General features: G+C 41.6%; 1 protein-coding gene across 24 annotated transcripts in view; it reads left to right on the top strand.

Annotated features, from left to right (window-relative positions):
* CADPS (calcium dependent secretion activator) overlaps positions 1–14,615 on the top strand; it is a 372,276-nt gene that overhangs the window by 147,330 nt on the left and 210,331 nt on the right. For all 24 annotated transcript variants that reach the window (XM_037904776.2, XM_037904781.2, XM_037904775.2 and 21 more), the window contains exon 4: positions 13,141–13,221. In XM_037904776.2, coding sequence (XP_037760704.1) covers positions 13,141–13,221 — 81 coding nt within the window. The remainder of the gene's footprint in view (positions 1–13,140; positions 13,222–14,615) is intronic.

Genomic DNA, 14,615 nt, shown 5'->3' with positions numbered 1-14,615 from the left:
GCTTGGTCAGAATGCAGAAGGAGTTGTGCAATCCAGAGAGGAGGTGGTGAATTGTAAGAAAAGTGAATGAGACAGCACAACGATTACTAACTGGCAAATCTAATGGGGCTGTGTGTAATTCCCAAGAAGAGCTAGTCAAATGATAGTTGATGAGTAACTTATTCCATTAATTTTAAAATAAATTATACTGAATGGCTTTTGCCCAGCTTATGAAACCAGTTGGATACGTGTCCATTATGTTTGCTGAATTCTCTATTTGACAGTTTTTAAAAAATTCAAATCAAATAACCAATGAATAATCTTCTCCATGCACAAACTTCATTTCATGGAATTTTGCTGGAAATATTTTCCCTGATTTGCCTGACTTTGACCCTTTCCCAAAGTTGTGTGCAATGACAGTTTTTGTCTAGTCAACATGAGGTTTGCAAGTATTCAGGGTGGCTGCTGCCTTTGCTCAGAAGAGGGCCCCAGTTTTGCTCATTTTGATTTGAAAATTGGTCTCTTCTGCTCAAAATCTCAGTCATTTCCTCCGCAGGTGGGCCTGCTGTTGCTTGAAAATGTTGTGTACCTTAGCAAAAGTCTAAGATAAACTGGAAATATTTTCGAATTCTGTGAATTTAGAGAAGTTTTGCATTTCATCATCAATATTTTGATTACTCTAAACCTGAGACTGTTTCCAGGGAATCTAAGTTAAAGGTACCCTTCGGCAACTTTTAATGATGCTACTTGTATTTGAAGAGCGGAAAAACCTTTGGTAAAATTACTAGTGACGGTAGTGGGTAGTATAACAGAAGTTATGCTGAATCAAGGTGGTCTTGAAAGGTTCATAAAAAGACGTGCACTAGTTAAAACTTTTTTTCTCTTGACACCAGAAAAGGTTGACTTTTTTCTGCCTCTTTTTATACTATGATTACTGTAGTCAATTTGAAAAAAATCCTACTCCCTACAGTTATTCCCATATCTCCCTGTCTCTGTTGTGCCTGGCCATGGATTTAGTACAGGATATTGATGCGTGCAGGTAAGGTTTTGGAGGATTCCCTTTCAAGATTCTAGAGCTCTGGAGCAGTGGGCAGCATTTGATATTTGTCTGAACTAGTATTTTCTTATTTTGGGATGGAAATTTTTCTTTCCTGATGTTGGCACACACAGACATAGACACACACAGACACACCCCTGATCTGCTGCATGGGACCTACTCAGATCTTGGACTGGGGGAGGTGACAGTGCAGTGGCTACGTGCCTGATATCTCCCCTTCCCACTGTGAGTGAGGGGTTAGGGAGCAGGCAGTCATGGCTCCCCCCTCCCCCCCCCACCACCACATGGGGCAGCTAGTAGAGATAATAAGGTATATTTGCTGTCCATGGGGAAAATTGGAACTGGGGAGGGGGTCCCTGCAGCATCGTGCTTTCTGGAGGCTCATCATGGTGCTCCATCCATGCAACATGCCATTCTCAGGGCTGAGTCAAACGCCTGAGTCTGGGCCTTGGGGAGCAAAGGAAAATACTTCCTGCCTGGTGTACGAATGCTGGCAAATGGGTATCATCTGTCAATAAAGTTCTTTAAAATACATTCAGTGGAGGGCTGGTATAAACGCCGCTGTTATGGCCTTGTTAAAGCATAATGAAGATGAAAGGTGACAAAACTAGCTACCCCCAAATCTCATTCCGGCTGTGTTGCACACCGGATCCTCAGCTCTTAAATCAAGAAGCTATTTTTCCTCTGAGGCTCATTTGTGTCATAGATTTCTGTGTATTGCAATAGGCATTTCTTTGACCAAAAAAAACCCCCACAGCCCTGCAAAAAATATTTTTTTACATTTCTTTACCAGCTATTATTATCTGCCTTCTCTAATAGATAGCTTGTCAGCATGGTGTCCAGAGAATAGGACTTGCACTTCTAATTCTCTGCGTACTGTTCAGAAAACGTCCCTTGAATATTTTAAGTGGTAAGAGTCTACATCCAGATGAGCTGATAACAGTGCAAGGCCCCTTACATAAGCCTGATGACACAGAAGTATATGACACATCAAAACTTCCATTCTTTCTCCTTTTTCCTCCTCGTCATTTCAAATCCCAAAACGGCTGGCACTACTAGGGTTGGAATTTACTGTGCAGAGGATTAACACATTAGGAAAGTATTAGTGACGTAAGCTACCAAGACAGCTTAACATCTTTCACATTTCCAATTTTAAGAGAAAATTCAACATCCACCTGACTGGGGGGTCGTCAAAAATTAAAAATTTAGATCCCCAGTTTTTATGAGCACAGCATCAACGGTATTCCAGGACATCATGTACAGTTCACAATGCAGAATATATTACAGTGTGTCCTTCTGTCTTATGTCAAAAACAGCCTGCTTTATCTCTGGGAGCAGTGGCTTTCTGATAAGAAACCAAGGGCTGCCAGGAAACGTATCAATTCAGAAGGCACGCATTTGATTTTTTTTATAGCCTTCAGCACTCTATGGTGTCAGCTACTATAAATTGCTAGACTACGTTGACTTACAGATTAATTATTAATTAAAAGAAGCTTATGAATTTTTCAGTTTTTTTCTCATTGTACATTACCAAGTCAAACCACCTTTTACTAGCAAAAAGATCCCTCTAAAAGCCCTACATCAAAGCTGCCAATTGTCACCCGTATTGTTATCTTGTTCAGCACAGATTTACATTGTGTTTACCTTGAAATATTTAATCAACCATTTGCTGAGTTAGATGGCACATGTCATGGTTGAGTGGTAAGCACCATAAAACTTTTTCTTTGAAGCCTTTGGGTATTGTGGTTGCATGATTTGCCATTAGTATGATGGTGTTTCAGAGAATATTAATGTTCCAAAAAGCACAACCCAATCTGCAAGTATGTAGGTTGATTATTAAATGCATACAAGCCTGTACTTAGCATCACAGCCATAGAAGCAGTACAATTGATGAATATCTTCTTAAAATGGTTAATAGTAGTATGTTAAACTACTATGTTGATAAGACCTTTAGTTTAAATGGGTGAAATTCAGCTCTCTGCAATGAGTCAGCATAAGGCCGGTGCCTCACTGAAATAAGGCTTACTCAAGGGAACTACGTCTCAAGATGGTCATAGGCTTTATGCTGCCCCTATGCACAGGGGGTGAATTTCACCCAAAGGGACTTGGGTAAGTGTGGCTTTATTATATAATGGTGGGTGTATTATTGTTCTCGCACAACTAAAAAAATTGACCATTTTCTTCTGTATACATCTAAATTTGACTAAATTCACAGAGATTCACTATAATCCCTTTTATTAAAAAAAACAAACTAAGAAAAAGAACCGGACTTGAAACCTGCCAGTTCTGCTTGTAGCTGGTGTGTGTGAGTATGTTACTCTTGCTACTAACCTTGTCTTCCTTTCACCAGCCTCCCTCTAATCTTCTATACCAGCTTGACTGGATCCAATATTTAACTAAATAACAAACTGTTCAGACCGTGGATTCTTTTTCATTCTCTTTGTACAGCACCTGGCTCAGTCAGGCCTTCATCTTCATTGGGATCGCTAGGTACTGCTGTAATAAAAAGAACAATAATAATAATGATGTTCCTTGCCTGCCTTTTATATCTTGTATTCCTTGATGTTAATGCTGTTGTATTTGGCAGCCTACAAGACTGCCATGCTTATGATATATAGGGGGTTGTGACAGGATATACCAGGCATTTGCTGCCCCCTACTGGAGGTCCCACTGCCTTGGCACAGCCCACTCTATGATACTGTCCTTGTGGAAAAGAGCAGTGAGTTTGGACCTTCAGGGGTTGCCTATAGAAACCTCCTAGGATTGGCTATTTGTTGGTCCTCCAGTGGCTAAAAGGGCCAGGAGCAAGAAGAAGCCAATCCTAGGACTCCAGCAGTCCAGTTAAAAAAAAAGGCTGGCTGTTTCTTTTAAAGGCAGTTCTGGGTGAGGCTGCGACAGCAAAGGAAGGTTCTCCCTGTCTTAACCTAACAAACGTGGCCGGGTCATGGGTCAGTGATGGAGTGTTTTGTGTTATGGACTTTAGTGTTCAGGTGGCCATTTTGAGTCAAGTGTTAATTTATTTCCTGTAACGTGAAGGTGAGCTTTCTCTGCAGACCCCCCAGCTCAGGCGAGTCCATGATATGGTTCTGGACATACCCATTCTTCAGAGACAGAGAGGGAATAGAACACTTTAGTTGTTGCCTCTCTTGGATTTCCCAGCGCTCTGTCTCCTGAAAGGCTATTTTTTAATGTCTGATCCTGCACCACCGAAATGCATGGGAGTGTTTGCCATGGATATCAATGAGCACAGAGTCAACCCTGAGACTGTACGCTCTCCAGGTTCAAGGGCTGTTTTCATCTTTGTCTCTTGTACAGCATCACTTAGGTTGTTCTGATTAAGCAAATTACTGTTTGCAACGATCCACAAGGTGCTATGATAATTTGTAAAAAGCAGAGGTACTGCATCGCCAACATCTTATGTTCAAAAGCAGCGCAAGGCGCACTTGCTGCTGGCTTGCATGGTTGGAGACAATAGTGTAGACGGTGTTTGTCACATCTGAGTTGTATATTTTAAATGCCAGGCTAATAATTGAAGAATATATCTGTATGTTTAATCTTTTTATTAAAAATCCTTCTAGTTCATCATGAGGATATTTCTAATTGTGTTGCTCATTATGATAATTTCAGGCCTAAATATTTAAGGCTGCACAACACTTCACTTGAAGTGTGGTATTGTAGTCTTACTTTCCTAGAATTTACATAAGAGCATCATCTATTTAAACAACATTCTGCACTGGTGAGGCCACATCTGCAGTATTGCGTCCAGTTTTGGGCCCCCCCACTACAGAAAGGATGTGGACAAATTGGAGAGAGTCCAGTGGAGGGCAACGAAAATGATCAGGGAGCTGGGGCACATGACTTGCAAGGAAAGGCTGAGGGAACTGGGCTTGTTTAGTCTACAGAAGAGAAGAGTGGGGGGGGGGGGAATTTGATAGCAGCCTTCAACTACCTGAAGGGGGGGTTCCGAAGAGGATGGAGCTCGGCTGTTCTCAGTGGTGGCAGATGACAGAACAAGGAGCAATGGTCTCAAGTTGCAGTGGGGGAGGTCTAGGTTGGAAATTAGGAAACAGTATTTCACTAGGAGGGTGGTGAAGAACTGGAATGAGTTAGCTAGGGATGTGGTGGGAATCTCCATCTGTAGAGGCTTTTAAGCCCTTGACGAAGCCCTGGCTGGGATGATTTAGTTGGTGTTGGTCCCGCTTTGAGCAGGGGGTTGAACTAGATGACCTCCTGAAGTCTCTTCTAACCCTAATCTTCCATGATTCTGTGAACAAATAGAATGGAAGAGTCAAATCAGTTCTTACGCTTCTCAACTCCTTACGTGTTATGAATCAGAGCTTGCTTATGTTATTGACAAAGTCTAATGTTAACAGCTAACAGAGTCTGTGTAGCTCTGGGATTGTCAGCTGGTTTGTATCCAGCCCCATCTTCAACCATCGCAGTTAAGGTCTGACTGCCAAATCAGCGTTACTGCTGCTGATTTTAAAAAAGCAGAAAGCGCAGTCATAGCTTGATTTTGTTTTTCAGCAATAGGTTGGGTTTGAAGAGCTTTCTTCCCTCTCTCGTTTTAAACAGTCTGAGGTGCATGTAATGAAGAGGGAATAAATATGGCGCTCTGATAGCCTGTCCAGTCACTTTTTTGACTACAACTGCACTTTGATGGGTTTGTTTTTAATCTGTAACAACAAAGCCCTTGCTAGCGCATTTAAGCTGGGATCAATGGTGGCCTGTTATTTTTAATTGATGAAAACCCAGATTAACTCAATGAAGTTCCTTCTGGTTTTCACTGATATAACTGAGATCAGAATCTTGGCTGATCACCTTAAAACATAAAGCACGGTTCAGGATGTGCACGTGTCTTAGTAGCAAACTGAACAGTATAAGACTTGAAACTGGTTTGATTCAGAATTCTTTATTGCTTCATCTTAGTGTTGCACTCCATATTGTTTAAAATAGTTCAGGTTAAATTACTAGTGGTTGTTTTCCTTCTCCTCTGACTTTTCTTCTTCCTCCTAAAGTGCAGTGTCTTTTATTCATGATGTCCCTAAAGTACAGAAGTTGAGTTTGCCACATTCTCATGGTGTGACTCAGTGTCGTAGACTCCAACTTTGAATGCTAATTGGCAAGATTGTCATAATGAAGAGGCTCTATTAATAACCTGAAACAGTTCTTGAGTAGGGTTTATAAATTGTCGAGGGTGTATCAATTGTCCACAATCATAGGATGGATTGTTACTAAAGTCCTCCTTATGTCAGTAGCCTCCTTTTAAAAAAATATTGCATCCAGTCAAAGAGTATTTCATAAACAGTTTGTATATAAGCCAGTCTTTTTTGCCAGATTCTTTTACTGTAAAGGAACAGTCAGCATTTGGTAACTACAAATAAATGTACCCTGCTGTACATTCAAATGCAGACAACTCTGGTTCTGATACATTTTTGTTCCTAGTTTGAGTCAAATCTACATATTTTTAAACTTTTAACAACTGTAGCACCGAGGTAAATCTCTCGTCAGCACAAACGGAAAGAAATAATGGCATGTGTGGATAGACGTTAAGAAAAGACCCAATATGCAACTAGGCAGTTGTGTAATGAGCAGATTAGAATTGGAAATTGAGCAAGTCCTGTATTTCTGACATGTTGCTGAAAAAAAAAACTGGCATATGTGACACATCTTATGTACACTGAGATTTATAATACTTTTTCAGACTTAATTGACTGGGGCAACCTTATGATTTATATCTTTGCTTTATTCATAGCATACCCATAAAAAGTCATAATGCAGAACCAGACTAATTCAGTTTCTCTTTGACCTTGTAAATCATTTATATATTTGGCTGTCAGTTTTTGAATACAAAGTATGCATACATACTGCAGAAAATAAATTGCTGACTCTTTAGCTAAGAAATTGGGCTTTGATTGCTATTCCGGGATAGTTTCCTGTCACCAGATTGTTCAATATTGCTTGGATAACTTATTTTACATTAAGAAAAGGATGCATCCGATGAAGTGAGCTGTAGCTCACGAAAGCTTATGCTCAAATAAATTGCTTAGTCTCTAAGGTGCCACAAGTACTCCTTTTCTTTTTGCGAATACAGACTAACACGGCTGCTACTCTGAAACCTGTCATTATTTTACATTAACTGTTTAACTGTGTTTCACAAGCAAATTATATTTCAACATTCCCGATCTAGGATCAGTGCCCTTGTTAGCACTAGTCCTTACTCTACAAGGAGAAAGACTTCTACTGTATTTGGTAAACTGAGGCCATGTCTACACTGTGGGTGCTACAGCAGCACATCGGTGGCGCTGTAGCACTTTAGTGTAGATGGTTGCTACAGTGATGGAAGGGGTTTTTCTGTAGCTGTAATCCACCTCTCTGAGTGGCAGTAGCTAGGTTGATGGAAAAGTTCTTCCACTTACCTAGCCGTGTCTACACTCAGGGATAGGTTGGCATAGCTACGGTTAACTTAGCAATGTTAACCTAATGTTTCAGTGTAGACCAGGCCTAAGTTTCACTACTATTATGCTACAGACTAGTTCTGGATAAGTTTTCAAAGAATGAGTGGTAGCCATGGAGCTGCCATGTTATTGGGAGTCAAGTACTTTAAAAGCTTGCATAATGTTTTAAAATTGTAAGGATGTGTGGCTCTTCCTATCGCTTTGTTCAACTCGTCATGGCAAAGCTTCCTTTTAAAAAGGAATGCTTTACCCTCCAGATCAGGACTGAGAATGCTGCTATGGATGTAACCTCATAACACAAATAATTTCCCTAGTCATATCCTTCCTTTCACAAGAGAGGTTCACACTGTTTTCTCCAGCTGCGGCATTACGGGAAAATGCCTGCAAAATCCTGATAGTCTAGAAAGTGCTGTTGTCAGGCATTGTGCTGGCTTATTAGCATATTAGAAGGACAGCTCTCCTAGAAGGCAGCATCCTTGATTTCTAAATTTAGAATGCGGGTTACTTGGGGTAATGTGATCAACCTCAATTACTGTCACTCAAATCGAACTTGGAATAACAATTCCTGTTTCAGGGTTCTAAAGGAAATGGGAACTTGGCATGGTACATTTCCCGCATTTAACGGAGCTGCTCTGAAAGAGTCTGTCCAGTCCAGTGGAAGCAAGTCCACACAATGCATTTGTTAATGGGGAAGGTATTTGGGGAACATGGTGCAGCAGGGAGGGTTTAACAAAGTGTCACAGAGGGCCTGATCCTGAGAGGAGCTGAGCTCCCACAGCTCCTATTGGTTTCAGGACCATAGCCACATAGTGCTTTCCTATAAGAATCCAGAGCAACACTGTGTTGAGTTCTGATCTGAAAAGACCAAATTATGAAATATTTGTGGCACAGCCACAGGGAATGGAGTGCAAATAATCCTGAGCCAAGGATCATTGACAGGAATAGAAATACTCTCTTTGACCTCAGTGAGCTTTGGATCAGGCCCACGATGCTTAGCAGGTTTGTTGCTTGCGTTAAATCAGTGACTGAGGCCTTTCAGTTGTATCAGAAATATATATTCCCTCAATGCCAGCTGTAATGTCTGAACTCTCTGGGAAATCAGACCTACTAAAGCACATCAGCATACATACACATGCATGCATATCTGAGGGGAAAAGAAATGTTTAAGTTATGCAAGGAGACAATAGGAAGGAAACTGTGGCATACCTGTCTGTTCAGTGTTTTGATGGCATATTGCAAATACATTCAAACCTAAGCGCTGCTATCTAGTCATATTGGGAATTGAAACTAGAATGGTTGCTGTAGCTGTAACTTTCCAGACTGCACTGCACCAGGCAAGTGGTTGCTCTGTGGAGCAGTTTGTCTCTGGAGAAGGATAATACATAGGGAGATAGTTACAGGAACTCTAATCCAGGTTATAAAATTGCTTTGTGGGAAGCTGTGACTGACAGCACTAGTGGTACAATGTCTTAAGGTGATGTTGCTTTCCAACAGGCAGAACAGGTCATCTGACCATCATCGTTAGAAGAGCCAAATAGCAAGACAAGATAATGGCTAGGAGAAAGAAAACCCTAACTTAAATGTGGTTGACTTCAGTAAAAGTTGGAGGGGGTTGATAAGTTATTTCTTACAAGAGATAAGAACTGGCATTGGTACTGTCACAGAACGAATATCGTGGTCCTAGATATTAGTTTTTGTTTCCCCAGTCTCCTAAACAGATACTACTAGTAAACTGAGACAGGAGACTCCGTTTCCACTTGCATTAAGGGATATTTACAAAAGAGAGATGAACCAGAACAATATTGAAGTGTTTAATGTTGCAGAGCTGGATGACACTCCTGTATCTGGTCAACAGAAGCGTTGCTACCAGCACTCCTACTTCCCATTGTCGATTTGAAGTTTTCAGGTTCCTGTTGTGTCTCAACTTCCCCGAAGGAGTTTAAACTGTCGTTATAGTTGGGAAAGTGTCTATAAAGTCAGCATAAAGTTGGGCACTTGACCAGTCAAACCTTGGTCAAATAGTGTCGAATAATGTCAAAAATGGTCAAACCCTTTAAAGCAGTAATTTATTAGAACAGTAATAAAGAGTAAGATTCTCTGGTCTCCTGTAGGTTTAGCCTTGGATAAGTATTTGCCTAATTATTTTAAAAAAAAGTGACTTAACTGAGTTGTTTGAGCTCAGAATAAGGCAAAATACAATGAAATTGAGTTCTTAAAAATGAAAGAATAATTATTACCTTTTTAGCAATGGTTGGTTAGCATTTAAATACAAACATTAAGACTGAACATTTGCAAATGAAAAAAACGAAGTTAAAATGCAATAAAACAAACATTGCAATTATTAAAAAAACCTCCTCTTTAAGTGCACTTATGGTAGGTAGGCAGCAGGCCAGCTCCTCAAGTACCTTGCTTTTCATTATCTCTTTCTTTAACAGCTTCAGTTGCTTCATCTATATCTTTATCATCATCATTTTAATGCGCTTTGTAAACTGCTATATGCATTGGTGGCCTTGTATACAAATAAAGACACACACCCCCATGCAATGTTCTGTTCTAGAAGATTCCAGCGAATCAAGAGGCTCAACTTTCAGTTAGTTCATCTTTTTCCCATCAGATGGCCTGAGCACATAGTAAAGCGAGTGATCGAGACATTTAAGTAAGCTTGCTAACATTCAGAAAGGTAGGCCGCTGCCTACATAAGGGCATTCTTGCTGAAATATTAGATTATATTTGACTGTGGTGAAATAGGCAGGTAGCTGACTGGCCAGTTAACTGGCTTGCCAAGCCTTAGTTGGCACCTTCTTATTCCTCTTATCAGGGATGGATTTACACTGTACGTGCCGCTAGGCACAGCATCTTCAGTGCTTGCGCCTACAGCTGACCTTCGTGTTTTCTGTAAAAAAAAAAAAAAAAAAAAAAAAAATATGAAACTTTTAACCCACTTTTAACTCTTAGGCATCCGTAGAATGCTGGTGCCCCTAAGCACATGCCTACTGTACCTAACTGGAAATCCGGTCCTGCCTCCTGTATGCTCCTTTTGGTTCTGATTCTGATTTCACTTACACTTGTACCAATGCTGAAGATAATGGACTTACCCCGGAGTTACACTGATGTAAGAGAGTTAGCCTCTGTGTGTCATAGAAACCTGCTGGAACTGCGTGCTTAACTGTCACATGCAACTCCTAACTCCTTCTTCCTGTCAGAGCTTTCAGAGTCAGTGCAACTGCGAACAGCACACTGCAGGATTCCACGCAGCGGACTGTGAAAAGATCTCGCCCTTGAACACTTCAGCTAATTGGTGATGTAGATTGGCTGTAGTGAGGGTTATGGTCTTAAGGAAAAAGAGAGAGAGAGAGAAGACACACAATAGCATTGCAATGCAAACTAATGGCCTTAAGAATTCTCAAGGGCTGGTTAAGCCAGTGTGTGTCGAGGTGAATATTGTGTTCGCTTGCATATAGCGCACAACAAATAGAAAGGCACAGCTATACCTTCACTGTTCTGATCCCTGCACGCTAGGAAGTTATTTCCTGTATGACGTGGTAGTGAAGCCCTTACCCAATCTTTATTCAGTCCAAATTGCTACGGAAGTCAGTAGATTCAAGAACTTTTAATATAATGGGCCAAATCCTCAGCTGGTGTAAACCAGCATTGCTTCAGTAACTTCAGTGGATGCACAACGGCTGAGGGGCTAGCCTAGTGTTTATGTAAATGTGGATATTACACTGAAATTTTAAATTCCCTAGGAATTATTATGCATGAATCACAAAGGTATTGATATAATCCTTCAAATGATAACACATCAGAGTATCCTCTTTTATTTCTCTCTCTTAATCTGTTAAGACCCTTTTTGAATCTATTATCTATGCTTTTTATTGCCAGTAAAATGAAACTGGTGCCCAATGTGGCCCTCTCAGAATAGCCTCAGCACTTGGGACCAAATCACTGGGACATTTGCCTCATGAAAGACTTCAGGACTGAGCCTTTGCTTTTAACTGCTTAGGGAAAGAGCAGTGCTGAAAACAGTACGTTGTGTCCATGGAAATGTGTGATGGGACGTCTAACTTCAACAAATGTGTAAATAAAAATAATGGAAAAGGTAGCTACTCTTTTACCTACCCCTGCATATCTTAGTGGTTTATAACAGTACTGATGACCTTTGGGTAGAGTGCTTTCAGGCGTCTGCTAACCAGCCACATTCTAGGCGCTTGGCTTCACCTCCCGCCATTAGTCATTAGCTGCCATTAAATGCCCTCCCCATCGGTCACAGTTGGTTAATTAAAATCTCCAACAGACCAAATTGATCTGACACAAGGGACACTGCAAGGCACTTAAAGCAAAAATAAAATGCAATGGAAACTTCAAGAGCAGCCTGTCACATCCTCTGCTGAACAAACTGGAACCCTGGTCACCACAGCTTTTCCTCATATTTTTAGACCAAACAAGAACCTGGAGCACTCGCTGTGCATAATAGTTGCAATGGCAGTACTGATGAGAGTCCAGAGCATGAATCCCTAGCTTGTATTCCAGAACCTGAAGCTGAAAACGAACAATTGGAGGAAGAGGACAAGATGCTAAAGGAATAGGATGTTGCTATGTCCTTGAAAGTAGGGGGGGTTAGCAAATGTAGTGAAAGCCTGAAAAATAAAAGGGACGGTGAAGTGTGTTTTGGAGTTATTGTCCTCCTCAGCAAAACATCTTCCTTTCCCCTTTTATATAGGTACAGTTATCTTCTGATGATGTAGGTTGACGTGCTACGTAAAGGCATGCCGCCATTATTGCCAGGAATCTGTACAGGAGGCTAGTGCATTCCAGAACTGTGCCTTTGGGTTCCCCAGGAGCCTGAATGAAGCCTAAAATGTTGACCTATAGGTAACACAACTAATGAAGAAAGCATAATGTGAAAAGGCAGGGTAGACTTTGCCCTAGAAGCAAGGAAATTTGGGCCTTAGAGCATACACTAAGTTTATCTCCAGTGAATTCCCACCATGCCTCATATGTAAGGCTAAGATTTTGGCATGGGTATTTTTAGTAAAAGTCACTGACAGGATGTGGTCAATAAACAATAAATCACAGAAGCTGGAGCCCCACTGCTCAGGGCTGACAGCCCAAGCCCTGCCATGCGGGGCTCAAGTTGCAAAAGTCACATAAAATCACATAATCTGATCGACTCAGCCTTACTCATGTGCCTCTGTGAGACCAACTCTGCGTCCCCATTTGCTCCTCTCTGCTGCCCTCTGCAGTAGTGCTATTATAAGTGGCAACGATACTGGTTTTCCCACATCAGTGAACGTAGAACTGGCCCAGCAGCCCGGGGGCTTCATATATCTGTCCACGACGGAATTTCTACTCACACAGGTAGCTACATGGGCATCTAATGCAATCTGACAAAATGCATTCAACCGAGCATGTTTGTTTAAAGAATTTTTGGAAAAATAAATCAATATGCGCATGTACCATGCTTTGCGCAAAGGGGCTGGACCTTGATTGGTGCCTGTCACAGCTAGCACAATACAAATGTTATATAATAATGTAATGAAGTCATACGCTCTGAGAAGCTGAACAAGCTTCTCCTGGGTGGTGCTGTGGTGGCCTTTTTTCATCCTAAAAATCCTCAGTTTACCTTTTTTCTGTTTTGCCACACAGCTGGATAATCCAGATGAGCAAGCAGCGCAGATCAGACGAGAGTTAGATGGACGCCTTCAAATGGCAGATCAAATTGCCAAGGTAAGAAAACTCTAACTAGTAACTGGCACATACATAGCTCCCTGGAGCCACCATGCACCCCTCTTCTCAGGGCCTGTTCCTCAGGGATGCTGAGCCCCCACAGCTCCCAGTGAAATTAGTGGGATCAACTGGCACTCTGTGTTTCTTAGTGTCAGGCCCCAAATTCCTTTTGGGGGATGAGTGTGGGCATTGGAGAGGTGATGTTGGAAATGGCACTCTGAGGTGTTTGGTTTCTTTCCTAGAAGCAGCTATTTTGTTAGGAGCTGGGGTTGGTTCCTCTGTTTGTTTCTTTCCCTGCCAGTAGGTAACCTTCCCTCAATGACTCCAGACTTGCTAGTGCGCACACAACCACATTTGGCCAAATATCAGTGCTGTGCAAGGGTGGATTGGCACTCTCCTGGCCTAGTGTCAAACTCCTGTCTGGGATAATACCCTCCTCGCATGTTACAGTTGAATTGCCTTTGATATCTATCCAGTGCAGCAGGCCTATGAGCCCTCCCTCAAAACTAACTTCGGCAACAAAGCATCTGGAACCACACCACAGCTTGCTGAAGCAAGTCATTTCTCTGTTTGGTATCAGGGTAACTCTCACACAGTTTCGGGTGACCTAAGAAGGATAATAGCTTTGGGAGCTTTGCCACTGACTTCACTGGGGCCAGGATTTCACCTCTGATTTTGCCAGATCTCCTGAGACTTATATCAAACCCCAAATGTGAACGGCATAACTTGTTTGCTCTGCAGCACCATGCTCAGTACCTCTGTGATCTAACTGAAATGTTGCAGTCAATAGTCAGGACAGGATACTCCATGAGAAGAAAAGAGAAAAACAAAAAAACTAGTAGAAATCTAATCAGCAAACTAAATACACTTCAATTCAGGATGCAAATAACAAATCAGAACTCCCCACCTCCACCAGCAGCCAGTGTTGTGAAAAAGCTGGTTTTGCCCTTTCCCGCCAAATATACGGAATAAATGCAGACTGCCAGCATATCTCCAGCCCCGTCAGTGGCACTCAGGTGGGTTCCTCGTTCCTGAGGATAAACACCCATGCACGCTCCTCTTTGCAAACACAGAAAAGTCAGTCTCTTTATATGTCTGGTAAAAATCTGACACTGTCAAAGCCCTCCCATATCAGTGAGCAAATAAGACTCCATACTTTCCTGACAGGGCCAGATAATAAAATAATCCTGAATGGATTTTACAAGACAGATTTGATCAACACCCCTGCCACAAAAGGAATGGCCAATTCTGACCCCCTCTGGTTTATTCTAGAGAAGAAAAAACACACTATGAGTCCCTCCATGATAAACTGTAATTCCCTGAAGTATAAATGTGGTTATTGTACCAGAATTTTGAAGCCTTCTACAAGGAATGCAATCCTGAAGCTGCTTCTA

This window comes from Chelonia mydas, chromosome 7, assembly GCF_015237465.2.
Source record: "Chelonia mydas isolate rCheMyd1 chromosome 7, rCheMyd1.pri.v2, whole genome shotgun sequence".
Classification (NCBI taxonomy): domain Eukaryota; kingdom Metazoa; phylum Chordata; order Testudines; family Cheloniidae; genus Chelonia; species Chelonia mydas.
The sequence above is the reverse complement of the archived record's forward strand: the minus strand, read 5'-3'. Positions and strand labels throughout refer to the sequence as shown.